This window comes from Rhinolophus sinicus, linkage group LG07, assembly GCF_036562045.2.
Source record: "Rhinolophus sinicus isolate RSC01 linkage group LG07, ASM3656204v1, whole genome shotgun sequence".
NCBI lineage: Eukaryota > Metazoa > Chordata > Mammalia > Chiroptera > Rhinolophidae > Rhinolophus > Rhinolophus sinicus.
Window position 1 is genome coordinate 1,933,505 of NC_133757.1, and position 25,694 is coordinate 1,959,198.

The window sequence follows — 25,694 nt, forward strand, 5'->3', positions numbered from 1 at the left end:
CGCACCCTCTGTGCTAGTGTCCCTCCTCCGTCCATCACAGTTTTTCCTTCTGCTCTTTCCCTCCACGGAGCCCACGTCGGTGGGTGGGGGGGCGGGCACACTTGAATTTGGTGGCGTTTGTATTTTTATAAGCCTTATTTTCAGATTTCGGCAGTCTCTGTCTTTAAGTTTTAACCAGGGTGTGGTTAGGTGTAGAATTTCTGGTTTCCCTTTCTGTAATTTTGTGTCGTTTGGGAAGAACTATAGAGAGGTGGGTGACAGCTGTGCCCTGCGCTTGTCCTTGGCTACCTGGGGGTCAAGTGCTTAGCCCAATAAATTATTCTAGTGGCTTACGGGGCTCAGAGTTCAACATTTTTCATTTTAATCCTTGAGTGTTTTAAGGTATGTTAGAGAATAGTAAAACTAACAGTATACACCAATGATACGAAGTTTCTATATTGAATAAATCCATTAAATAAAAAGAAGTCAATTTAGAAAATATTAAATACATAATAGTACAGATAAACAAATGTGGCACAATCATAGCAATTGTGGTTTGCAAGTGACCGGAGGCGTTGGGAGCCGCTGTGTTAACAGAAGTGTCTGCCGGCAGCAGGAGCTGTCCAGCAGCGGGGCCTGAGGGCTGGCTCAGGGACCCGGCCACCATTGGCGCCAGCAAGGCCGACTCCGGGGCTGTTTGCAAAGGCCCTCCTGCCTCTGTCAGTGAAAGCAGAGTTACCTCTCAGAATACACAAAGTCCTGGAACTTTGAGAGTGAATAATGTTGTCTTTAGCATTAGAGGATTGTTTTGATAATTTATCTTCTTCAGTTCAGGGAAGCAAAAACCAAGTGGTAACTTTCCCAAAGGTATCCAGTTATGAACTGTGTTTGCAACTTTTGAAATAAAATTAATTTGCTCTAAAGTGTCAGTAAGAGAAAGAATTATTCACATGTGAATTATTCCTATTGCATTAAGAAAGTATGTAATGTAGCACTGGGCAAAATGTGTTGAAGCATAGAACTAGTTTCTTGAACAAAATTTATAGGTTTCGTACATTTTCAATATCAATAAACCAATCACAATAGTTTATTACAAGAGTTTCGGCCAAAATTGTTAAAATGACTATTTTAAATCTATAAAGCTAAGTAAATATCAGACGATGCAGGAAATAATCAGGTTAAATGTAATTGATGGCGGTTATTGCTGAAGATAAAGTTTAAAGTCATCTCCTCAGATGTCCTATAAACTTTCCCCGCTCCACAGGGGTCTGTATGTGCCACTAAAGTTTTCAGAAAGCAAATTTAATTAGAGTGTTGTGTGCTTTATGAGGCCATCTCATGTGAAATTTTGTTTGTTTTAGAAACGGGCATGCAGGAGCTTGGAAGCAGCTGTACAGGAACGGGGCTGCCCCCCAGGCAAGGCCAGCGTCCTGGGGTCCTGGGGCTGTGAGAATCTGGCCTGGCCGCCTGGAGGCCACCTCCCTGCAACGAGGCCAGACATTGGCCAGGGGCCACCACGTGTGGGGGTAGGTTCCTGTTCCTGCCACACCAGCTGGGAACCCATTTAAATATTTTAATAAAAAGTGTAAATAACCATTGTTCTGATACATCTGCGTCTGTGATTTGTTAAATAGATTCCTCCAAACGGTGGAAGGAGCCTGGCCCAGCCGTGCCCGAGATGTATTGCAGGAGAATCTGTAAGTGCATTAACCTTCTTGCTGTGACATAAAAGATAGACTTGTTCTTAAATATTAGATCCATAAAACAAAGTTAATAAAAATGGCAATTACGTTTCTAAGGAATGAGGGATGTAAATAAAAAGGTGCAGATTGATTTAAGCTTTTCTTAGTATTCTACTGGGGTGCAAACTAATTTGTTTCCAGCTTCAAGTTGGAAATAGAAATGGAAAATACATTTAAAATTCTTTCTAAAAGCAGGACTCAGGGAAGGGAACAGGCCATGGAATAGTGTGACACAGAGATCTTTTCAGGGCATCTGGGAGACAAGACCTGCCCTCATTTCGTCATCCAAATAGAATGCACATTGTTTTCTCTGGTCTCTGTTTAAGCTGCTCTGTCATGTTTCCATAAACTTCCCATAAACCACACATTTCAGAAGGAGACATGCAGCAGTCACACCACTAGTTCAAAGTAAAGGGAGGTCTGACTCTGCCAGTCAGTCTCAGGGTCCTGTATCAGGCAGAACGTCCTAGAGTGCACATTAGCATAATAATACCTTTGTTATTAATTTTGAGCTTATTTAAGAACAAGTTAATATATATTTGATAAGCTCTGTAATTCTTGGGGTTTTTTAAATTTAAAATTTGGAATCTTAATACTGTAATAAAATAGAATTGTGTTTAATTTCCAAACACAGAAACCAGGAGTGTGTGTGTGTGTGTGTGTGTGTGCGTGTCTGTGTATTTCTGCTATTGCCCCCTAAAGATTTTTAGAGAAATGTATTGCTGTGTTTTTGATGAGCAAAAGATTGAGTCCATAAATTAGAGAGCTCTTCAACGGACACGCTGGCAAGCTACTGTGTTTCACAACGAGAGGCAATGAGTGTGTTTTAAACCAAGACCTGAAACTGTGGCAGTTGTCACCCGTGTGAACCTCTGATTATCTGAAGTCATTAGACAAGTATAAACAGAGCCTTTGTTTCGGAGTCAGTCCCTGAAGGCGTGTGTCTCCACCTCCAGGAGCATTTCCGCTGGTTCTGTACGTTCCCTGGCAGAGTCCTTCCTGCACAGCGGGAAATCAGGGCCCTGCAGTTTGAACTGCCGTGCTTAGGCTGACTCATGCAACTGCCAGACAGACCCTGCCATGCAGAGATAAGTCACTTGGAGAAACAGGACCCCGTTCTGGGCACCTGCATTAATGCTGTGACTGTCCTTGTTCTCATCGCACGCCAGGGGAATGTGCTTTCAAACCCCCATCTGTGGGGCAAACCCTGAGAGTGGAGAACGGATTCTCGGCGCCCTGGGAGCTTGTGTTCTGGCATGAATGGTGTAAAGGGAAAAAAAATTTGGCTCAAGCAACTGATTGGATCATTTTGGCTAATATTCTGTTTGAACAACAGCACCTATTTGATGAGGGTTTTCCTTCCTTTGTAATTCCCCAAGCTTGCCTCTGTTATGTTTCAGAGGAAATGAATCTATGAGCAGAAAACCTATATTGATATGTAAATATATCATTTTTTTGTTAATGCTTGATATTCTTTTTCATCTAAATTTCAGAAACCGACTTTAAAAAATCAGTTTCCCTTTATTTGTAGTTATTCTCAATAAAATTTCACCGAGGCTTGGGTGATTTAATATTTACACCCACTATTTCTAAGTCTTATGTAAATAAAGATTGAAATGTGAATTTGAAAAGTCACACCTCTTGATATTTGAACAGACTATAGCTGCATATATCTTCTTTTTCTAATAATATGGCTAGTTTCCCTCTAAGCTTTTAAAATAATAAGACACTATTTTTGTATTCTAGAGCATCGAAAGTTCAGTGTTAAATAAAAAGCAAACAGTATTTTTAGTGATGCAGGATCCCAGGGAGAAGTACTTAGCACAGCTCGCCGGGGGCCGCAGCCCACGTTTCGGATGGCTTCATCACACAAGCAGCGCCATGCGTGCACAGGTGTGCCCCCTTTGCACATGAGTGCCCCTGCCCCGCCCCACCATCCCCTGCCAGCTCCTGGAGCTGACCCAGGTGACGGCCTTGGGTAGTTTGCCTGGAATTCCCAGCAGGAAACGTGTGTGTGATTCTCAGCTTCTTTGGTGCTTTTCCGCAGTCGCTTATCCTTTCGCATCTTACTCCGAAATTATTTCTGATCCTGTGTATTTCTGACCCGGTGGCTATCGGTCATCTGATCAGTTCTGCTCTAAGTTCTCCACGCGGCTGTCTCAGCTCGGTGCCTGAGTTCCTGTTGTCCTTCTGTTCCTAAGCTTTTTCTTGTTTTTGTCGTGAATCATTTCTCACGAATGCGAGGTCCTGACTTCTCACATACGCAAGCACTCTTCCCGTAGACCTTCTCACACTCACGGTCCACAATGGCATTGAGACAGGTTAGTTAGTGTGACATCAGGCACTTAGGAATTCCCTGGTAGACTGAGCAGAAGCTGAACTGACCATGTCTTCCAAGCCTGAAGATAACCTGCTCCTACAGGGCAAAAACCTTAATGATGCTCTGGAGCAACCGGAACATTTCAAAAGTCTCCCCTAGGCTGAAACGGCAGAGCGGCTCTGATAAACATCATACTGGTGGGTCCCAGCATTCCAATAGTCCCCTCCCGGGTAGAAATAGAAATATAAAAGTAAAAGCCTTTTGCCTCAGTCACTGGGCTTCCCAGTTTCGGGTACCCCCTCCCGCTTGGGAGCTGTAACCTTTTCTCTTGCTTTAATAAACTATCTTCCTTTACGACTGCGTCTCCCTGGTCTGGGTTCCATTCTTCTGCTTCACGAGACACGATCCCGGCCCACACCCAGAAATTGCCGGCAAATTCTACATCAGCACATGACTCTCTTCTCTGTTTCATCTATTCCAGCTCATTGTACAGTGCTCAGTGTTTCAGTAGTTGCTGACGTAGTTTCTTATGGTAATCACTGTGAAGATTCAACTCACAGTGCAAGTTATTCAGAAAAGCATCTCTTCCTAGTCCTGAGTCACCCTGCTCGTGTTACTGACAGATGGGATGAAACTGTCCTCTACTCATGTGGCGGGACGTGGTAGTGTCGTTCCGGGCGTCCACTCCTCCCCCCAGCGCCAGGCTGCCTCTGCTGGGCACCATCCGGTGCTCCAAGTCCAGAAGCAGCCAATGGTCGCCGTCACCAGCAGGCCCCCTTTCCTTCCGCAGGGGTTTCCAGAGCTGGACCGTGGCCTTGGAGCAGGCCTCCTTCTTGGGCCAGCTCAGCCTGTGGGGTCCAAGTGTGAAAACAAAATCGCGCCGTTCTTTGCAAATTCAAACCCATGAAGGGAAACCTCCAAAGATCTCCAGAATTAAAAAGACACATGAAAACGGGGTGTCGTTATAAGGCAGAAAACTATAGGAAGAAGAGAGTTAGGGTGTTGGTTGGGGGAGGTGCTGTCCCCTCAGCCCTGTGTTTTCCGAGTGGCGCCTGCTCTCTGACACTGTAGCTCCCCAGCGCTGGAGTCCCTTGGGGGAGGGGGCTGCCCTCAGGTTTCAGGGGGTCAGCGTGAGGGTCAGGTGCCCATTTTCCCTCAGCTCCATCCCTGGCTTTGTCTCCCCTGCTCTCTGTGGCGGAGCCTGCATTTCTGCACTCCCGTGCCTCTGGTGTCTGACTCTGGACAGGAGTGTGGTGGGAGGGCATTTCTCCCCTCCCCCCTGCAACCCCCAAGGGCAGCCTCAGCGCCTCCCTCCAGGGTCACGGTCCTGCAGGGGTGGTCCTAGCTCTGACCAGTGGGTGCCTGGGCTGCGATCACACTCCTCTCCTATGTCCTCCCAGCCTGAGGGTGGGGCCTCCTGCTGTGGGTTGTGGTGTTGCCTCTCCCCCTGTGTGGCTTCTCTCGTCTCACCATTTGTGCAGTTGAATCTCATGTTAAATTCCCCCTGTTGGAAATACCTAGATTGGTTTCTGTTCTCTGACTGGACCCTGCCTGGGCTAATCTGCTGATGAGCGGACAAATTCCTTTGGGGGTGGGGAGGAGGGAAAAAAGATGAGCTTGCTGTTTGAACACAGCACTCGGGGTCTTTGCTGCCCACCTCAGGCTTAGCTTCTGAGTCCAGAGCCCAGCATTTGGGACGCTGGCAGAGCCAGTCGGGCTGTAAGTCAGACGGGGCGTGTAACATGGAAAACTCCAGTTGGGCCTTGTAATATTGCCCATCACTGGTGTTACTTTGCTTTCTTTTATCTGGTGTTACTGGGTTTTACCCAAACTGGTAGTGAATTGCCGCCTGAAAACCAACATGGAAACATGATTTTGTTGGTATTGTAGACCAGCCCCACCCCCCACCTCCCAACAAATTGACTTCGGCTACTGGCATGATCCTTCGTGTGGAGGGCAGATACTGAGGGAGTCGTTTTAGTAAGCCTCCGTCTTACTCGCTTTTTGACCTCGAATCCACTGCCTGACCATGGGGTGGGGGCGGGAAGAGTGGCAGGCAGTGCAGGAGTAGAAATGGAAGACCAGGAAAGGGTCTGCAGTCTGAGCCTGTTTGGGGTTCATTTTTCCTCGCAGGGGGCAGCGGGAGCCCAAGTATAATTATTATTGGATTCTAAGTGGATGTATGTTTTTTCTTTGTACTTCTTTTATCTCCAAATGGATGACCTTTAAAATACTAATTTTATTTGCTGTGTCACTGGCGATTGTATCTATAAACACTGCACTGGACCGGCGCAGACCCAGGACCCAGTGGAAACGAGGTTTCTGCCTTTCTCCTGTGCCTGCCTGTGCTTGGTACGGTAGGCCAGCTGTCAAGCCGGCCACAAAGGCCGAGGCTGAAAATGTAGCGTTCTGACCTAGATTAAGAAAGCAATGTGCAGGGGTTTGCTCTTTGTGTCCTATTTCAGCAGCAGCTCGCTCTTGTCAGTCCTTTATTCTTATGTCCTGAGAGAAGGAAATGCACTCATGGAAGGCTCAATGGGAATTTCATTGATCGTGCTGTAAGAATCAAGTTGTGCTTCGTGCATTTTTCCTTTCGGTTTGTCAGGGATCCCAGAGTTCACTGGTCTAACCCCGTCAATTTACAGATAAGGAAAATGAGGTCTGTAGGGGTTAAGTGATTGGCCTGCCATGCGCTGGGCTCGACGGGGAGGCTGGGGCTCCAGCTTTCACTACAGCCCTCTCCTCCTGCTCGGGGCTGCTGTGTGTGTCCAGCCAGTGTGCCAGCAGCAGTCCCGCACACTGGGTACAGCGGCGGCTAACCCCCTGCGAAGTGCAGCAGTGACTTTGTGGGTCTTCATGTACATCGTCCCCACACACCCTCAGAGCCCCTGGCTAAGACACAGAGCTGTGTTATTCTAACCGGGGAAGAAACAACTGGCAAGAGGAGCGTTGGGCTGTGTCAGTAGCCAAATGCGAATCCCCAAATAGATGAGTTTGAATTGACTCGCTGACAAAATTTTCAGATTGAGCTTCTGACAGTAAGTGTTTTCTCTGGAATATGGATACCAGAAAAATAGTGTTCTTTAACAATTTTAACTTACTTTGATCATTTCTAGGCTCTGAGGGATCAGAAAGCCTTCAGATGACGGGAAGAGCAAAGCAAAACCCTCTTTCTCTAGGAATAAAATATCTTAAACTGTGAGGAGATGGTGAAAAGGAATAAAAAAAAGTGAACACTTTAAGAAAAGTGCATTGTTGACTTCTTACAAGCATGTTAGATTAAGCTAATACAGTGTGCGTCCCTCCTGCTACAGATGAAAACATGAAGTACATAGTTAATCATATAAGTGAAGAGAGAAGTGAAAACAGAGCAGTAGATGCCAAACACATCCCTGTGGCTGCCCTGTGGTCGGCCTCTGTTGGGTTTGGTCCTCGACTGGGCCCAGAGACAGGGGGCTAGAATTCTAATGTCCAGAGATGGATGTGACTTTGGCCAGTGGAGGTGTGGCAGCTAGAATTTGGACCCTTGCCTAAAGTTCAGAGCCTTGAAAAGCTGCCTGTACTTTAAAAGGGGATTACAAATTAAAATACCAGGCCATGCATGGGTGCAGGCTCCAATTCATTCTATCTCTGTGGTATAAGAATCAAAAGTTAGCATTAACATAAAAATACTGCAGCTATTGAATCCTTAAGGTTTTGGATAGTGGCAAAGGCAGCATTGTCCTGTAGGCTTCCACCACCCAGAGCATACAGAGCTCAGGGATGAAATAGCTGCACTGGGGATGAGATCACAAGAAAAAAGACCCACAGAAACAAACCACCATGGTTAGAGAGGAGGAGAGGGGGTCAGGAACTCTAACAGGAAAGTAGAAACGTCCAAGAATCTGAAGTAATAAAGGAAACTGAAGTTCACTATAAAAGTATTTTGATTTTAAAAAGTGATTGAAGAAGAAAAAGTCATAATGAAAGAAGAGGACAGTATGAAAAAGTAATTGGAAGGTTTAAAAAAAAAATAAAAGTAAATGATATGGTCATTGAAGTTAAAAGGAAAAAAAAATCATTAGGTTAGACACAGTTAAAGACAGAATTAGTGAATTAGAAGATAGATCTAGGGAAATCATTCAAAATACATCAAGAGAGATAAAGCGATATAAACTATGGAAGGGTGATTAGGAATCATAGAGGAAAGAATGAGAAGGTCCATTAGGAAATGCAGAAAAAAAAGAATTTATTATGGGAGAGGAAAAGATAATGAAAAGATCTGAAAAGAAAAGTGACTTTTGAAAAGATAATGGCTGAGAATTTCCTAGAATTGAAGAAAGCCAAACAATTTTGAAGCAGAAGAACAAGGTGAGGAAGATTACCTATCGAGTGTCAAGATATATTATAAAGCTACGATAATTAAGATGATGTGTCATTAGCCCAGGAATAGACAAATAGAGCAATGAATAAACATGCATTTATGGCAGTTTGATGCATTACAGAGAAGATAATCAAATCAGTTGGGAATGACAAGGTACTCTATAAATTGTGCTAGGATGACTATCCCTATATGAGGAAAGATAAAATTAGATTTCTACCTCACACAAAAATCAATCCTGGGAGGTGGGGGAAGATTAAAGACCCTAAATGTCAAAAAAAAAACAAAAACAAAAACAAACAAACAAAAAAAAACCCCAAGAAACAAAGAAAACAACCAAAAAAACGAAAAACACACAAAAAAACTTTAAGCCTTTCAGTAGAAAAGGAGAATACTAGGTATGACAATTAAGTTTGCGAACTTGTTGCAATAATGTTACTAACCTTTTTTTATATCAGAGGGATTATTCATTATGAATTTGTACCAACTGGACGAACAGTTAAAAGTTAATCAAGTTTACTATTTGTAAGTGCTGAAAAGGCTGCATGAAAAAGTTAGACGACCTGAATTTTTCGCCAACAATTTATGGCTCTTGCATCACAACACTGTCTGTGAGGGAGTTTTTGGCCAGTAAACAAATAACTGTATTGGAACACCCTCCCTACTCACCTGATTTGGCCCCCAGTGACTTCTTTCTTTACCCAAAGATAAAGGAAATGTTGAAAGGAAGACATTTTGATGACATTCAGGACATCAAGAGTAATACAACAACAGCTCTGATGGCCATTCCAGAAAAAGAGTTCCAGAATTGATTTGAAGGGTAGACTAGGCACTGGTGTCGGTGCATAGCTTCCCAAGGCGAGTACTTTGAAGGTGACCGTAGTGATATTCAGCCATGGGTTGTGTAGCATTTTTTGTAGGATGAGTTCACGACCTTAATTGTCAGACCTCATATATTTATGAAGTCAGGTAGATTTATGAAGTGTAATAAACCCAGAGCACTTATTTTAATATATTTGACTGTGTGCATTAAGACACATTGCATTGTCAAAATTTCCCCATCACTATCTAAGAATATGTCATAAAGCAGGGAGGACATTTACAACACACAAAATGGAAAGTAGCAGATAAATGGGGAGTGTTTATGAATTGGCAAAAAAAGAGGAAACCCAGTTAGTCAATAAATATAAGTGGGTGTTTAACCTCACTAGTAGTTAAGGGCATGCAAATTAAAGTGTCACATTAATAAAAATAAAAATGATAGTATGAGGAGAATGCAGAGCTGAAGGATCTGTCCTCTTTGTTGGAGGCGGTATAAATTGGCACAGTGACTTGGAGAGCAAATACCTAGTAACAGGGACCGTGGGTATTCCCTGTGACCTAGAAGTTTCAGTCCTAGGTATGTATCCTAAGAGATGCCCTAGAAAATTCATGTGAAATAATTGTTGTAGTATTGTTTGCTTAACAAAATGCCAGAAATAACCTAAATGTCTATTAATAGGAGAATGAATAAATGAATTGGGGTATATTTATTTAATGAAATACTATACACAGCAGTGAAAACGAACAAACTGAAAAGAAAAATACAGAAGGATATGTACAGAACAATACCATTTAGATATAATTTTAAACATGTAAAACATTGATACATATTGAATAAGATAATAAAAACATACCTAAGAATGAACGTCAAGTTCAGGATGATGAAGTGTATGTCTCCTGAGGAAGTGGGGTCTCAGGAGGCAGAGGGTATTTCAGTCATATCTGTACTGTTGTATCTCTTCAGCCATGTGATGGTTCATGAGTGTTGTTTATATTGTTGTGTACACTTTTCTGTTTGCCTGAAGAATCGTGGTGAGTCTTGGGCATGATGTTTCCACACATCCGTCATGGTAAAACTGAAGAACATTGAAGACAAAGAGAAAAATCTATGGAGCTGCTAGAGAGAAGTGACTGATTATCCATGAAGGAAAAATACTTTGACAACAGACCTCTCCTTGGTAACAGTAGGCACTAGGAGTCCTTGGAATAGCATCTTTGAAACCCTAAAGGAGCTGCCTTTGTGGGCATGTGGGTTGGCACACAGCTGGACCATCCCAGGTGGTTTCATAGGTTAAAAGTCAATCCTACACGAAGAAACATATGGATGACTTAACATTAGAAAAACTACTATGTTGTCTAATCGAAAAAGAAAAAACAAAGGATCGTCTTAGTAGATGTGGAAACAGTGTTCAGTTATCTGCAGATCCCATTCGTGACAAAAATTCAGCACACCAGAAACAGAACGGAGGATTTTTCCTGGTAAGGATATTGTTCTCAGTGGAAGCATTTCCACTGATGAAGAAAACAAGACAAGTCTGCTTGCTATCACTTCTGCTTAGTGTACTGGGATTCCTAGCTAACACAAGTAGACAAAAAAGAAATAATAGGTATAAAATTAGAAAGGAAAAAAATAAATTTTTATTTATAGATGATATAAATGTCTATATAGAAAACCTAAGAAATGTACAGATAAATTACTAGAACTAATATTCATCAAGGTTGTTGAATATAAAGTAAACATGTAAAAAAATCTCATTCACATCATTTCTTCATGTGGATTTGAGTTAACTACCTAGTGTCCTTTAATTTCAACTCGAAATATTTCCCCTTCAGTATTTCTTGTAGGGCAGGTCTACTAGTGACAGATTTTCTCTCTTTGTTTATCTGGGCATGTCTTAAGCTCTCCCCCAGTTTTGAAGAATAGTTTTGTTGGATATAGAATTCTTAGTAGATGACCTGTCAGCACTTTGAATATGTCGTCTCACTGCCTTCTGACTTCCACATAGCTGGTGAGAAATTAGCTGTTAATCTGATTGAGAATCCCTTGCATGTGATATGTCTTCTCTCTGCTTTCAGAATTCTTTGGGTTTTGACACTTCTTGTGATGGGTCTAGGTGTCTATCTCTATGGGCTTGTCCTAGTTGTAGTTCATTGTGCTTCTTGGATGTGCAGATTTATCATTTTCATCAAGTTTTAGAAGTGTTGGCCATTATTTCTTCAACTATTCTTTCTGCCCCTTTCCTTCTGAGCCTCCTGTTGTGTAAGACTTAGAGTCAAAGCACAACTGTTTTCTGACTTAATCAGATCGGAGACTCAGTGCTGGGCACGTCCCATCAGACATGCCCCTGATGTCTGGTCCGTGCCATCGGCATCTGAGGTCCAAGGACTCGAGACCTCACTGGACCACCCCTGTCTGGCTCAGGGGCAGCACAGCTCCTCTTTGGCTCTGCTTTGAGAGGGCCGTGGACTAACTGGAACCTACTGTGAGAAGAGGGAAGTCATGTCAGGGGACAGAGCATTGGGTGAAAGGTCTAAATGAGCAATTTCTGCAGGTTCTTTCGTGTTTAAGATTCCAGATCTTGGACCTCATGTTGTGTCGTGTGACTCTGTCTATCTAATTGTCCCCAAGTCTTATCCATTCTGCCTCCAACAAACATGTCTTCCGACACATCCTGTCCAACGGAGGTGGGGGTGGGGCAGGAGGGAGACATCTTAGCATAGACTGTTTTTTAAAAAATCAGTTTTTTTTGAGCCATGTGGTGGTGCTGGTGATGATGGTGAACATGATGACAATGAAATTAACTGAAAACATTCCCCCCCGCCCCGTCCCACTATCTCTCCTGAGACAGGCCCAGGCCCCGTCTTCCCTGGGATCTTGCGTCCTGACCCCACCCATTCCACCCCTCACCCCCAGCGCCTGGGCTGAGAGGTCCTCCCGACCTCTCACCTGCACAACTCCTGTGCCCCAAGCAGCCCTTCCCCATCTGGGGTCCTGCTACCGAGGTCTCATGACGAGTGTTCCCTGGCCGAAGATGTTTGAGAAATGCATCCTTTCCCCCACGTCTTGGAGACGTGATGTGCATCAGACTATTAAAGACCCTGAGAAGGACAGTAAATAAACCTGTTTAATTTTGTTCAGTCTACTGTTTCCAAAATGTCCTTTAGTAAAAGGGCACCTGTCACACATGGACTTGGAGACTTTGGGAAACAGGCCCGATGATTAAATTCAGCACCTAATTCATTATGGTGTTCAGGGCCTTTCACAGTCTGGGCACAGCCTGACTTCGCAGGCAGATCTCCTGTCACTGCCCGTGGGCACCATTGTCACAAAGATTCTCCAGTTCTGGAACATTCCGACCGCATGCTAGTCTCACTGCCTGCGATGCCCTCTCCCACCTTGTGAGATTCCACTCTGCCTTCATGGTCCATCGAGAGACCTGTCCTGAGTAAAGCCTCCCCCAGCTCCTCATGAGGTAGAATCAGTGCCACCACAGCATCTTGTCCCCATCACCTGAATGAGCCACCTGTGTGAAACCGGCCCATGAGCTTGGGTACTGCTTCCCCTGCTGTCAGTAAGACCCGAGTCTCTCCTGTTGGGTCCCCATGGCTCAGGGCGGCACCTACCTTCCAAGAAACGGGGACGCCATCATGGGCAGACTACTCTGTTCTCCCCACCACCCGGCCCACCCCGCCCTTCCTGGCCTCGGCTGGCCCCGGGAGCCCACCTCCATCAGCGTGTGGTCTTGGAGAGCAGGGCTGCCCTGTCGGCCTCTGGCCATGGGCCTTGGAGCCTCGCTGTTGTCCGCTGCTGTGATAGCCAAGTGGGACAAAGGTTTCCGAATGCTGGACGAGACCTCATTTCATGGTGGCACAGTGTCTGGCCACCTGTCTGCCAGCAGCCGTCTGGCTCCCCCAGTTATTTGTGCGGTAAAGGTGAGGAGCCCCTGGTGGGGACGGTGACGAACCCGGGTTACTTCCATCCACATGCTAGCCCCCCAAAGGGGCCACCGCACCGGTTCTGTATGGACCCCGGTTCAGTACTTAGGAGACAGCGTCGTGTGCGAGTCCTGTTTTTCTGAGTATTTGGATGATCGTCTCATTCTCTTTTCCCTCATAGCCAGGAAGAAAAATAACATGTATGAGAACATTCTGTTTAACAGTCACTGTGGAAGCGCTTTAAATATCTTAATTATAATATTTTTATATTTACAGGCACATCTCGTTTTATTGTGCTCCGCTTTATTCTGCTTCGCAGACACTGCGTTTTTTACGCATTGAAGGCCAGTCCCTCCACCAGCCAAAGATTAGGACTCGCTGAGGGCTCCGATGATGGTTAGCAGTTTTTATCAATAACGTATTTTTTAATTAAGGTTATGTCATTACACACTTAATAGACTACAGTGTCATGTAAACACTTGTGTGTGCACTGCAAACCAGCACACTCGTGTGATGGGCTGCATTGCGGTTCTCGCCGTGGTCTGGGACGGAGCCCACGTCTCGCTGAGGCGTGTGTGTGCGCTGTATACGTGCACACGGGCCTCAGAAGTACGGCCTCGCTCAGCCGCGCCGGGTCGCTGAGCACACGGCCGCCGTAGGTGAACTGAACCAATGAAAGGCATCCCCACAATGTGCTCCTTTATCATTTTAGGGACATTTCAGCCACATCGAGAATCGGTAGAAGATGCAAGTCGGAAAAGGAAGATTCCAGTTTGGGTTTCAAACCCCCACGTGGCGCAAACGTAAATCTGTCACGGATGGATGTGGGCGTCCACCTGTTGTCCCATTCAGGTAACCCACGTCCTCCACGCTCAGCCAGCAGAACCTGTCACCCCCAGAGCCTGCACCTCGCTGGTGCTCGTGAAGCTTCTCCCGCTGTGTCCTGGTCAAGAAGGAGACCAGGCGTCATGGAAAAGTGTAAAACATTCACTGTCAAACTTCCTGCCTTTGGCTTATGGAACCAAATCCAGATGTAGCCCCACTTTTGTGCTTTTCAGGGGTTTTGTCCATGTATCCAGGGCTGCTGTGTGTTCCTTTTTAATGAAAAGACCTATTTTTATATTTAAAATACTCTCTTACACTGAATTTTGCTAAGTGCCAGTGTTCAGTCTGTGTAATTTTCTAACTGGAATTATCAGGCACAGGACCCCTTTGCTATTAAAATGGAAGTTTCTCACTTTCTCTTGGGTTTTCACTGTATCGTGTGACTGTGGAGCCTGGTGTCATTTTCCCTGTTGGAAGGCTTCCTGAGACGTCCTGGGCACTGAGAGACAAGGTCCTGACAATCCGCTGGGTTACAAGACTGCTCTCAGGTCCCCTCCTTCATAAAGCCAGAGCAGCCCCTGTGCTCTCGTGTTTTCATTGTGTTATCCACGTGGGCTGGGTCTCCGGCGGTGACTAACCATCAGCATCGACTCTGAAGAGCCCAGTCCATAAACAGTCACGGTGTGTGGTCCCGGAGGGGATTTCATGCTGGAAAGACAGACAGACATAAGACAGGGTGCTGGAAGGAAACCGGAACACTGCCAGCCGTGCTGTAGATTATCCAGAAGCACGGGGCACGCTGCTGTGTGGCAGGAAAGAAAGCCGCACTCCTGCCCTAGCATCTCTGGCGGTCACTAGACATTTACCCTGAATAAGGTGACAGCTGTGACAGATGTGGGAACGCCCAAGGCTGAGAGAAAGTGTTGACATTGTGGCCTTAAAAATACGTACTTTAAAAGAGCTTCACTTGGCGCCTCCCTTTTCAAAATGAGATACACACCTTAATTTTTACAGAAAAAATGAAGTCTTAGATGCACGCCATTTTCTTTTTGTGCATCAGTCTTCCTTTCCCCCAGATTCCCAGGTTGAGTGTCCACATATCCACGGGTAGGTATTCTGGTAGTTGAGCGGCACACAGATCGCCCCAGCTCGTTACCTGAATCGGAAGTTGTTTCGTAGAGAATATGCCCCATGCAGAATCCTGCTCGATGGAAGACGCCCTGCTTTAGAATCCAGCAAACGGGTTCCAGTCTCAATTCCCCACAGCATCCAGCCATGTGACCTTGGTCGGTCATTAGTCTTTGAGCCTCATTCTCTCATCTGTGAAATGGGAATGATGACTCACAGGGCTTGTTGCATGAAACTCAGGAAGGTACACACAAGGCCTTGGTGACCACTCTGCCCCCAGCCCTCGCTACAAGCCCCTCAAAGCCAAAGCAGGCCTTCTTTTCTGGAAAAGCAAAAGGATGTGAAAGATTATAACAGCTGGAAGGTGATGGAAGGGGGAGGGAAGCCAGCCAGAGGTGCGGGAAGCAGCAGTTAATCATGAATTCTGCCGTTCCTACCTTGTAAAGAGTGCTCAGCATGGAAAGCTTGCCGTGGGCCCTTGGAAGATATGGCCTCAACATTGCCTCAGCATTTTCAGTCAGTTTAGTAGAGGTCAGAAAGAATGCTCTGAGACGAGGCTTCCAGAACCTTCTGTGTACACCCACAGAGCCCATCCTAGGCCGGCCTTCTCGCCTCAGCAGAGATCCGGCCCGCCCTCCCCGGAGTGGCCATTGTAGCCTCCCACCTCCAGCCTCCCTTTGATCTCTACTCCCCCCCAGCCCACCTCTGGACCCTGAAGCCTGAAACATAATGAGGGAAATGAACGTTTCGGTAAAACTGTTTTATGATTATAAAAATAATAACCTGTTCATTGTAGAAGAATGTAGAAAATACAGAAAGGAAAGCAAACCCCAGTCACCCAGACGGCCACCCTCAGCCTGCTGGCACACTGCCCTCCTTGTGTACTTCTTGTTCATTTCTGAGTATTACACACGGAATGTTCTCCTGAATCACCGTAGGAGAACGTCATTTCCCAAGGTTAGTCCACCCTGGGACAGGCCACTGTTTGGACAGCCCTGACCCTAAGTACGCCCGTCTTGTTGGAAGAGGCCATTTTCAGTCTGTAGGGAAGTATGGGAGCCTCTCTCTGCAAAGTGCAGTCAGGCCAGTGTTCGGTGTGACAGGCAGGAGGCAGGACCACACGTCCTGCTGGGAACCTGGAAGAGAGCGCCCAGCGCAGGTGGGTGATCACGCTCCTCACAGAAACTGTCTCCCTGCAGGACCACAGGTCCTCACAGGTTCCCCAACAGGCCTAACCTGCAGGTCTCCCTAAACAGGCTTTGCACACCTAGGACGAGTGTGAAATGGGATCAGCCCTGTAAAGGTCTTCATCTTTGTTTTCTTGTCAGAAGAGGAGGGAAAGACATTTTCTTACACCCTGAGGAAACAGGCTTTATGTATGTATATTTCCATTAGATAAATTTCCAGTTCTTCAATCATGAGCTGTCATTGTTTTCTGTGTAGGGATGAAAATATCAACACACACCTTTTAACATTTCACAAAAATAAATTTATAATGGTTTCTAAACCAACAAATTATAAAACTCAAAAAATTCAAAACCATGGTAAATGGTTAATGAAGAGATATTAACACTACTTGAAGTGTTCTGCCTTCTTTTAAAATATAATTTATTTCCAAAAAAATTTTAACACGTTTAAAATTATACCATAAATCTGTACTTCTTAAAGAAAGAGATGTAAAAATAAAAATCATTCATAATCTCATTACTCAAAGATTCTAATGTTAATATTTCGATGTGTATCCTTACAAAATTTATTCTCTGTGAACTTACACACCCATAAGTACGTGCTTTGAATGGCAGCATGTACATGTTTGTGTCAGGAAATGTGTGTTAGGTTGTCATTTTAAATGGCTGCATAGTATTCCACTGAGTGGACCTGCCACAGTGCATCTCCCGTCTCTGTGATGCACAGTTAGGTGGTTTTCTTTCATTCATGTATCTTCTTGCTATTACAAATGTTGCATAAACATTCTTACACATACATTTTTATAAAGTTTCCCAATTATACTCGTAAAAGAACATTCTATAAGTATCCCTGGGTCAGAGAGTACACTGTGGTTTTCTGTCCTCTAGAAAGGTCCCAAGAGCGCGTGTCCCTTCCATTTCACCAGTGCTGGGTAGAGCCAATTTTTTTTTTTTTTATCGAGCGTTTTGAACACAACAGTAGGCAGAACAGTACAGTGGTACCTCGGTTTTCTAACGTTATCCATTCTGGAAGACTGTTCGAGTTCTGAAACATTCAAAAACAGCCAACAGCTAGGCCTCAGGATCTTGCACTCAGTGGAAGAAGCCACGTGACATGTTCGACTTCCAAGGCATGTTTGAAAACTGAAGCATTTACTTCCGGGTTTACGGCATTCATAAACCTAGACGTTTGAAAATGTACTACTGTATAAGAAACTCTTTAGACGTCCAGCTCCAACAACGGTCAGCCCATGGCCGGTCCTGCCCACCCACTGCCTTCCCCTTCCCCCCCGTACTAGAAACAGATCCCAGTCTTAAGTTAGTTCATCTATAATTATTTCATGTGTCCCTCCCAAAGAGACATTTAAAAACATAATCATAGGTGCGGCCTGTAAGCTCAGTTGATTAGAGCATGAGCTCTTAACAACAAGGTTGCCAGTTCGATCCCCACATGGGCCACTGTGAACAGCGCCCTCCACAAGTAGATTGAAACAACTACTGACTTGGAGCTGATGGGTCCTGGAAAAACAAAGTTAAAAACAATCACAATACGATCGTCACTCCACCAACAAAATTTACAATAATTCCTCATATTATGAAATCGCATCTATTATCAAATTTCTACATGCTTCGTCGACTTCATAAATGATTGTTTCCATTTTATTTTGGTTTTTATGACTTACTTGAATTGGGGTCCAAATCAGGTCTGTATACCTGACTAACTAATTGATATGTTGCTGTCTCTTTCCTGCCTTCTCGTTTCCCCTTGCGGTATGTTTTCAAGAAATGAGTCTTAAATGAGTCTTGCAGTTGCATCCCTCCTGTTTCCCCTGCTCCTCTTGCCTCCTAGAAATTGGTTGTTGGTCTAAAGCTTACTGAGATTCACATTTTTTAATTTTTTTTTAAGTGGGGAACAGTGTGTTTCTCCAGGGCCCATCAGCTCCAAGTCGTTGTCCTTCAATCTAGTTGTGGAGGGCGCAGCTCAGCTCCAATTCCAGTCACTGTGTTCAGTCTTTAGTTGCAGGGGGCACAGCCTGCCATCTCATGCAGGAATTGAACCGGCAACCTTGTTGTTCAGAGCTCACGCTCTAACCAACTGAGCCATCCATCCAGCCACCCACTTAGATTCACTTCTGATTTTTTTGGCAAAAGTTCTTTTTTGACCCTTGCCATTCTGATCTTTGGTGCTGACTCTGTTTTATGTGTCCTGCATGACATTTCTGACAGATTTTGGCCACGTGTTTATCTTTTGTGAACTTCCCAGCTTTGCCCGCTTTTCTAGTGAGTGTATGTCTTTTCATTATTTATTTTTAAGAGTTCTTCATATATTAAGGCCGTTAATCTGTTTTTGTCTCCTATGTTACAAAAATGTTTCCAAATTTATAACTTTTCACTTTCTTTTCAACGATATTTATGGTATCCTTTGCTACACAGAAGTTTTTACCTCTCCTGTCTGTTGGCCTCTTTTTTGCTGGTTTCTAGCCTGGGAATCATTCAAGAAAGGCCTTCCTTTCCCCAACAGTATGTGCATTAAATAAATTGATATGTAAATTATGCATCTATATTTTTGCATGATTGGGATTTCATTTTTAACATTTAAAACTTTGCTGTAGGTACAAATTTGGGGTGGATAAAGTGTGCTATATCTAACTTCATTTTTCTCCCGGATATTAACCAGTTATCCTAACCACGTCTTTCTGCTCTGATTGTAAACCCACTTCTACCGCGTATGGGATTGCTTCTGCACTTGCTTTTCTGCTCCTTCATCTCTTTCTCATTGGGTGGCTGTAACCCTGTGTGTGGGGGGCCTTTTTGTTGAAATGTAAACGTGCAGAAAAGGGAAAGTGTGGGTGCAGGCCCAGGGCGTGTGCTGTGTGGAGGAGCTACTGCCCCCTCCCTGTTAGTCCTCAGAATATTCCGGGTCTTCTCCCGTGCTCATTCTTCCAGGCCAACTGGAGGGTCGTTTTGTCAAATTTCAAAAATGAAAACCACAAACACATTGATTGGACTTGTGCTGAATTTACCGATTAATTGCAGGATAAGTGACAGGTTTATTACCCAGAGACACAGGACATTTAATGTGGTAAGTACTTCTCATGTATGTCTAACAGTTTCCTTTTTCTTCTTTTTTTGGTTTTCATTTTATTGATACAGATCTTTGCACTTTAAGCTTAATCTTTTTCCCTTACATTTTCTGATTTTAACCGTTATACCCAATCATTTACTGGAAATAGCTACTTCGAACTCGGTCGTGCATTTTTTCCCCAAATGCAAAGGAAGGAAGCTGCTCGGCACTGAGCAGTACATGTGCCAGCACTGTGTTGAGTTACGTAGTCAACTCTCAAACGCCCTCTGAGAACAGTCACCCTCACTTCCATAAGGATGGAGGCTCAGTGAGGCCAGGTCACTCGTCCACAGCCAGCATCTGCCCCTCCAGGCCCGCGATCCCCAGACCCCAGCTGGGTCATGGGGTGGGAGGGGCGCTGGGGAGGGGCCTGGGAATCTGTATGTCAGATAGGCTCCCAGGACACGCTGTCACTCACTGAGAGCGGGGGCTTTGTGGCGTGCAGGCAGTCCCCGGTCCTAGTGTGGAAAGTGTTTCCCAGTCATGGAGATCCCTAAACATGGCGTCCACCACCTGAAGGAGTGATGTCTGCTGGATCACCGGGCCTGCGACTCTGCCTCTCCCTCACTCTAACCCTGAGCCACCATTTCCTCGTCTGGAAGATGAGAATGGCAACGGTACCCCCCTCCTGACGTGCTGTGAGCAGTAAACCATACAGGGGTGTATTTGAGGTGCTTAGAACACAGCCTGTCAATAGGGACCAGTACTAGTGTTGCACAGCTGTGCACGGGCCTTAGAGCCCTTCCGACCCAGGGTCCCAGGAAGTCAGTGACAGTGGAGGTTGAAGCCGGGCTCTCTGCCACCGCCACTGACCCTGTCGTGAAGCCCCCTCCCCCGCAGTCACAGGCTGCAGGGAGGACACCATCCCAGACTTTGTCTCCACAGCCCACGCCCCTTGGCGCATGCCTGGTATTGATTTTCTGTGTATTTTAAAGCATCTTCAGAAATTTCTGGCCCATCCGTTACTTACAAATATGTACACACATTTGGTGAGGATTTCCAGTGTCTATCTCATGATCACTATTTCTTCTCCTGCAGCTTGGTTGGCAGACAGGGCTGTCTAGTGCGAACTTAGAAGGGCTCTGACAGTGTGGGTGGGGGGAGTTATGTAAAGGGGCAGACTTTCACTTGGGGAGGATGGAAAGTTCTGGAGATGGTGGTCATAGTGGCTGTACAACAGTGAATGCGCTGAATGCCAGTGAAATGCACTCTGAGAAATGGTTATGGTGGTGAACATTGTGTCGTGTATTTTATCCCAGTAGAAAATTCAAATCAAGACTTACAGTGACTCGTCTTTCCCTTCACTGTGAGAAAGGGCGGCGTTTCTTTTCTTCGTTTCCCATAAGTCACCGACTGACAGTCCAAATACTAACCACTGGTTTTCCACTTCCTCTTCTTCCTCAGCCACTGGAAACCCTGGGACAACGTGGGGACTCAGACAATGCCCCCCTCCCTCGGTTCTGTGGGCAGATGGTCATGGAGAGCTGTGGCTGACCCTTCAAACCCCACGTCTGGGGGAACACATCCCTCACAACTATTTGGAGGGGCTCCATTTTTTTCTGACCGTGCTGAGTCATCCTGGGGGGTTGGCGGCACTCCTGGGCCTCCTTGCGCAATTGCCAGAGGGCAGGGCAGTGGACAGCAACACAGGGTGACGACTATGTTAACTGCATTTAATTAGTGTTGCAGGGGGAGGGCCACACAGTAGCAGCTGCACGCATCTTGCCGCCTTTCTCTGTGTTGCGCAGGGACGGCAAAGCTGATCAAGAAAAAATAGGACAATAGAAAGCAAAGTCGACTCGGAAGCGCTGAGCACTGCAGTACATTTCTGCCAGGTGTCACCTAATGTCCTTTCATCTTGGACCCAGCTGGACCGCGCAGCTTATATCTGGTACAAGTTACGGTCTGTCTCAAGAACTCACCAGTAATGCCCTCTCTCCAGGTGACCACCGGGAAGGGGCTGCTCAGTGGCAGTCACAAAATCAGGTTCCTTAGTTTCCAGGTCTTCTGTGGACAAACAGCTGGGTATGGATCCAGGAGGACAAGCAGGTTTGATCCACTGCCAGCTCAGAGCAGTTGAAACCCTGGGCTGGTTGGTCAGAACGAGGCTGCACACATCCTGTAATCAGGGGATGGGTAACTGCATCCCACAATCACTGATGGTTTGTTTCTCTCCTCTGTCTCAGGCTCCGCTGGGGTTTCGGTCAGACCATGGTTTCCTCTGTTGTGTTTTGGGGTTAACGTCTTCTTAGTCACTGTAACAGTTATTAGGCACCTCAGCTGAAATGCCCAGTATACTCGCGGTAAATGCCCAATGTAAGGTAACTGCCCCTTCTGAGCCCATCCCGGGTCCTCTGCTGCTCTCCTGTCGTGCTAATGACAGCCCTCCCGCGCCTTATCTCATGGTGAAGGTGAGCATCCGGGAGCACTGGGGGCCTGGGAGCAGCCTGCCCTTCTGGAACAAGAGCCCAAGCACTCTGTCCGAGTGGCCTGCTCAGGTCAGTATAGTTCAATTACACTTTTAAATAAATACACACTGATTCTTTAGCCCAAATTCAGGACAGACAAGATTTCTTTACTGACATCTAAATTTATGTAGATGAACATAATTACACAGACTTACACAAGTAGTTATGACCTGTTATTAAAAAGAATAAAATTACAAGAGAAGATGCAACTGTCAACCACAAATGTGCACATCAGTTAAAAGGACCTTTTTGGTCACCCTGGTGAGGCCCACTTCGTCATGTTTCGGGAAAGCCAGTTTAATGATCTGAGTCTCAATTTTTTCAAACTTTATTTTCTATTTTTTTGCTTTTAAAAATATGATTAAGATTTTTTTTTTCCAAGAAAAGGGAAAAATTTTAACGACAATATTACCAGTAAGCATTTACAAGATTAATAGATAATATCAAACTATCCAGGCAACATTCAAATTAGTCTCACAAATGCATTTAATTTTTTTTTGCAGTTTGTTGGCATTGAGATCGAAATAAAGGCCACATACTCCTATGGATATGTTTCTTAAATCTCTCTTTTTTTTTTTTATTTCAGGTGCACAAGACAGAGCAAAACTTAAGAGATTAAGATTTTTTTGACATGTAATATTTTATATTAATTTCAGGTGTACAGCTTCGTGGTTAGACATTTATATAATTTAAGAAGTCATCTCTCTGACTAGTACCCACCTGGCACTATACATAGTTATTACCATATTATTGACTATATTCCTTATGCTGTACCCTACATCCCCATGACTACTGTGTAACTACCGGTTTGTACTTCTTAAGCCCTCCCACTTTTATACATACCCCAATGCCCCTCCCATCTGGCAACCATCAAAATGTTCTCTGTACCTGTGAGTTTGTTTCTGTTTCATTTGTTTATTTTGTTCTTTAGCTTCCACTTATAAGTGAAATCATATGGCATTTGTCTTTTGCTGTCTGACTTACTACATTCAGCACAATACCTTCTAGGTCCATCTGTGTTGTCACAGATGACAAGATTTTGTTTTTCTTTTGTTTGCGGCTGAGTAATATTCCATTGTATATATGTACCACTTCCTCTCTATCCATTCTTCCACTCAGGGACACCCATGTTGTGTTCATATCGTGGCCATTGTAAACAATGCTGCAATGAACATATGGATAAGCACGTCCCTTCGAAGTAGCATTTGGGTTTCTTTGGATAAATACCCTGAAGTGGGATTACTGGGTCCTTCTTTGTCTCTTGTTATAGCTTTTGTTTTAAAGTCTATTTTGTCTGGAATAAGTAATGATTTTTGTTGGTTTCTTTGTTTCATTTTCATGAAATATATTTTTCCATCCCTTTTAGTCTGTGTGTATCTTTTATATGTTGATCTGAAGTGAGTCTCTTGTAGGCAGTATATGTAAGGGTTTTGTTTTTGTATGTATTCAGCCCCTCTATCTTTTGATTGGAGCATTTAATCCACATTCATTGAAAGTAATTGTTGAAAGGTATGTAGTTATTGCCATATTATTATTCACATTTTTTATTTTTATTTTTTTTCATGTTAAAGAAGTCTCTCTCATATGCCTTGTAACACTGCTTTCGTGGTGATGAACCCCTTTAGCCTTTTGTTGTCTGGAAGCTCCTTATCTGTCCTTCATTCTAAATGACAGCCTTGCTGGGTAGAGTAATCTTGGTTGTAGGTCCTTGCTTTTCATGACTTTGAATATTTCCTTCCACTCCCTTCTGGTCTGCAAAGTTTCTGTTGAGAAATCAGTTGAGTCTTCTGGGAGCTCCCTTGTAGGTAACTGTTTTTCTCTTGCTGCTTTTAAGATTCTCTCTTTGTCTTTAACCTTTGACATTTTAATTATGGTGTGTCTTGGTGTGGACCTGTTTGGGTTCATCTTGTTTGGGACTCTCTGTGCTTCCTGGTGTTGTATGTCCATTTCCTTCACCAATTTAGGGAAGCTTTCTGTCATTATTCCTTCAAATAGGTTCTTAATCCCTTACTCTCGTCTCCTTCTGGTACCCCTATGCTGCAAATGTTGTTAACACTTGAGATTGTCCCAGAGGCCCCTTAAACTCTCCTCAGTTTTTTGGATTCATTTTCTTTTTGCTGTTCTGATTGGGTGTTTTCTGCTACTTATCTTCTAAATTGCTGACTTGATCCTCTGCTTCCTCTAATCTGTTGATTCCTTCTAGTGCATTCTTCATTCCTGTTACTGTATTCTTTATTTCTGACTGGTTCTTTCTTATGTTTTCATGTCCATTTTTATGTTTCTGTCTCCTTGTTGAAGTTCTCCCTGAGATCATTGAGCATCATTATAACCAGTATTTGGAACTCTGCATCTGGTAGATTACTTGTCTCCATTTTGTTCAGTTTTTTCTGGAGTTTTGTTCTTTTATTTGGGGCATGTGTCTTTGCTCCCCGTTTTGGCTGCCTCCCTGTTTCTATGTGTTAGGTAGGGCTGCTATTTCTCCTGGTCTTAGTAGAGTGGCCTTATGTAATAGGTGTTCTGTGGGGCTCAGTGGTGCAGTGTTCCTGGCCACCTGAGCGGTGCATTCCAGGTGTGTCCCTTGTGTGGGTTGTGTGTGCCCTCCTGTGGTAGTTGAGCCTTGGTTGCTATTTGCACATCAATAGGAGGGATTGACCCTCAGGCTCATTGGTTGTGAGGACTGGCCATGACTACAGTGGAGGAGCCATTGTGCAGGGGCTGACCTTATGGAGCAGGATCTGCCTCAGCAGGGCTCAGGTGCCTATCCAATCCACCCCTTGGGTGTGTCATCCTGGGAGGCAGCTGGGTGATGCTCTAGCTCGTTTGGAAGCTGGCTGGTGGGCCTGCCAGCCCTGGGGCCTCCTGGGAGGGAACCCACTGGAGGCCAAGTTCACCTGCAGCCAGTGCTCCACCCTGGGCCACTCAGCAGGAGCCACAAAGAAATCTGCAGATGGCCGCCACCCATGCCATGCTTGGAAGTGCCTTGAGAGGCCAAGCCGTGAACCAAGGCTGGCTGCCACAAGTGCGGGGCTTAGGGCTGCTCAGCCAGAGGTACGAGACATGCTCAAGCCAGATGCTGCTTGTTTGGGTTCCATGAACCTTTGAGCAACCCTAGGAAATTCTGCAGCATGAGCCAAGGCAGGCGGTTTATACAAAAAAAGCCATTGGAAACGGCTTGGGTATGCCCGAAAGTTGGGCGGGATGGGGTCTTAGAATCACTAGGGCGGAGCCATGTGTGACGTCTGCATACGTATGTGCGTCTGCACGCAGGGAGGGGGCGGGCTCAACAAACAATGGCTTCTGCCATCTCCTCCATCAGAGAGAAAGCTGCCCCTCCAGTCCTCACCCTGAGGCCAACTCAGTTCCTCCGCGTATGTCCCTGCCGCCTGTCCAGCTGTTGCCCCAGCGCTCGAGCTCAGAGCCAGTGATTCCATTGGTGGGTAAGTCCGTGTGCGGGCCGTTTAAGAGGAGCAGCTGGGACTTCAGCGGCCCTCTGTCTCACTCAGCCACAATCTCTGCTAGTTTTCACAGCCAAAAGTTATGGGGACTTCTCTCCCCAGCGCTGAAACCCTGGGTTGAGAAGGGGCTGGGACCACTCGTTCCTCCGAGGCGGTGGGGGTGGCGTGATAGCCCTGTTTTTAATGGTTACACCCGGGTGTGGGACCAGCCTGCTCTGCGTCCCTGCCCCTCCTACCAGTCTCAAGGTGGCTGCTTCTGCACGTCTCGAGTTGTAAGGCTTCGGTTCAGCAAGTTGTCAGGCAATTGTCAATGATGGCTGTTGTCTAGTTTAGTTGTGATTTTGATGT

The 25,694-nt window shown here is 45.2% G+C and overlaps 1 protein-coding gene across 2 annotated transcripts in view; it reads left to right on the plus strand.

Moving 5' to 3' along the window:
* Window positions 1-14,401, plus strand: part of LG07H10orf143 (linkage group 07 C10orf143 homolog) — a 28,155-nt gene extending 13,754 nt beyond the window's left edge. Inside the window, exons 2-4 of one of the 2 annotated variants that reach the window (XM_074338794.1) lie at window positions 1,341-1,505; window positions 1,614-1,676; window positions 2,678-2,839. In XM_074338794.1, the coding sequence (XP_074194895.1) occupies window positions 1,341-1,505; window positions 1,614-1,676; window positions 2,678-2,773 (324 nt within the window). In that variant the 3' untranslated portion in view covers window positions 2,774-2,839. Of the gene's footprint in view, window positions 1-1,340; window positions 1,506-1,613; window positions 1,677-2,677; window positions 2,840-13,871 lie in introns of those variants that run through there. The other variant, XM_074338795.1, reaches the window with a different exon arrangement.
* Window positions 14,402-25,694: the final 11,293 nt, after the last annotated feature.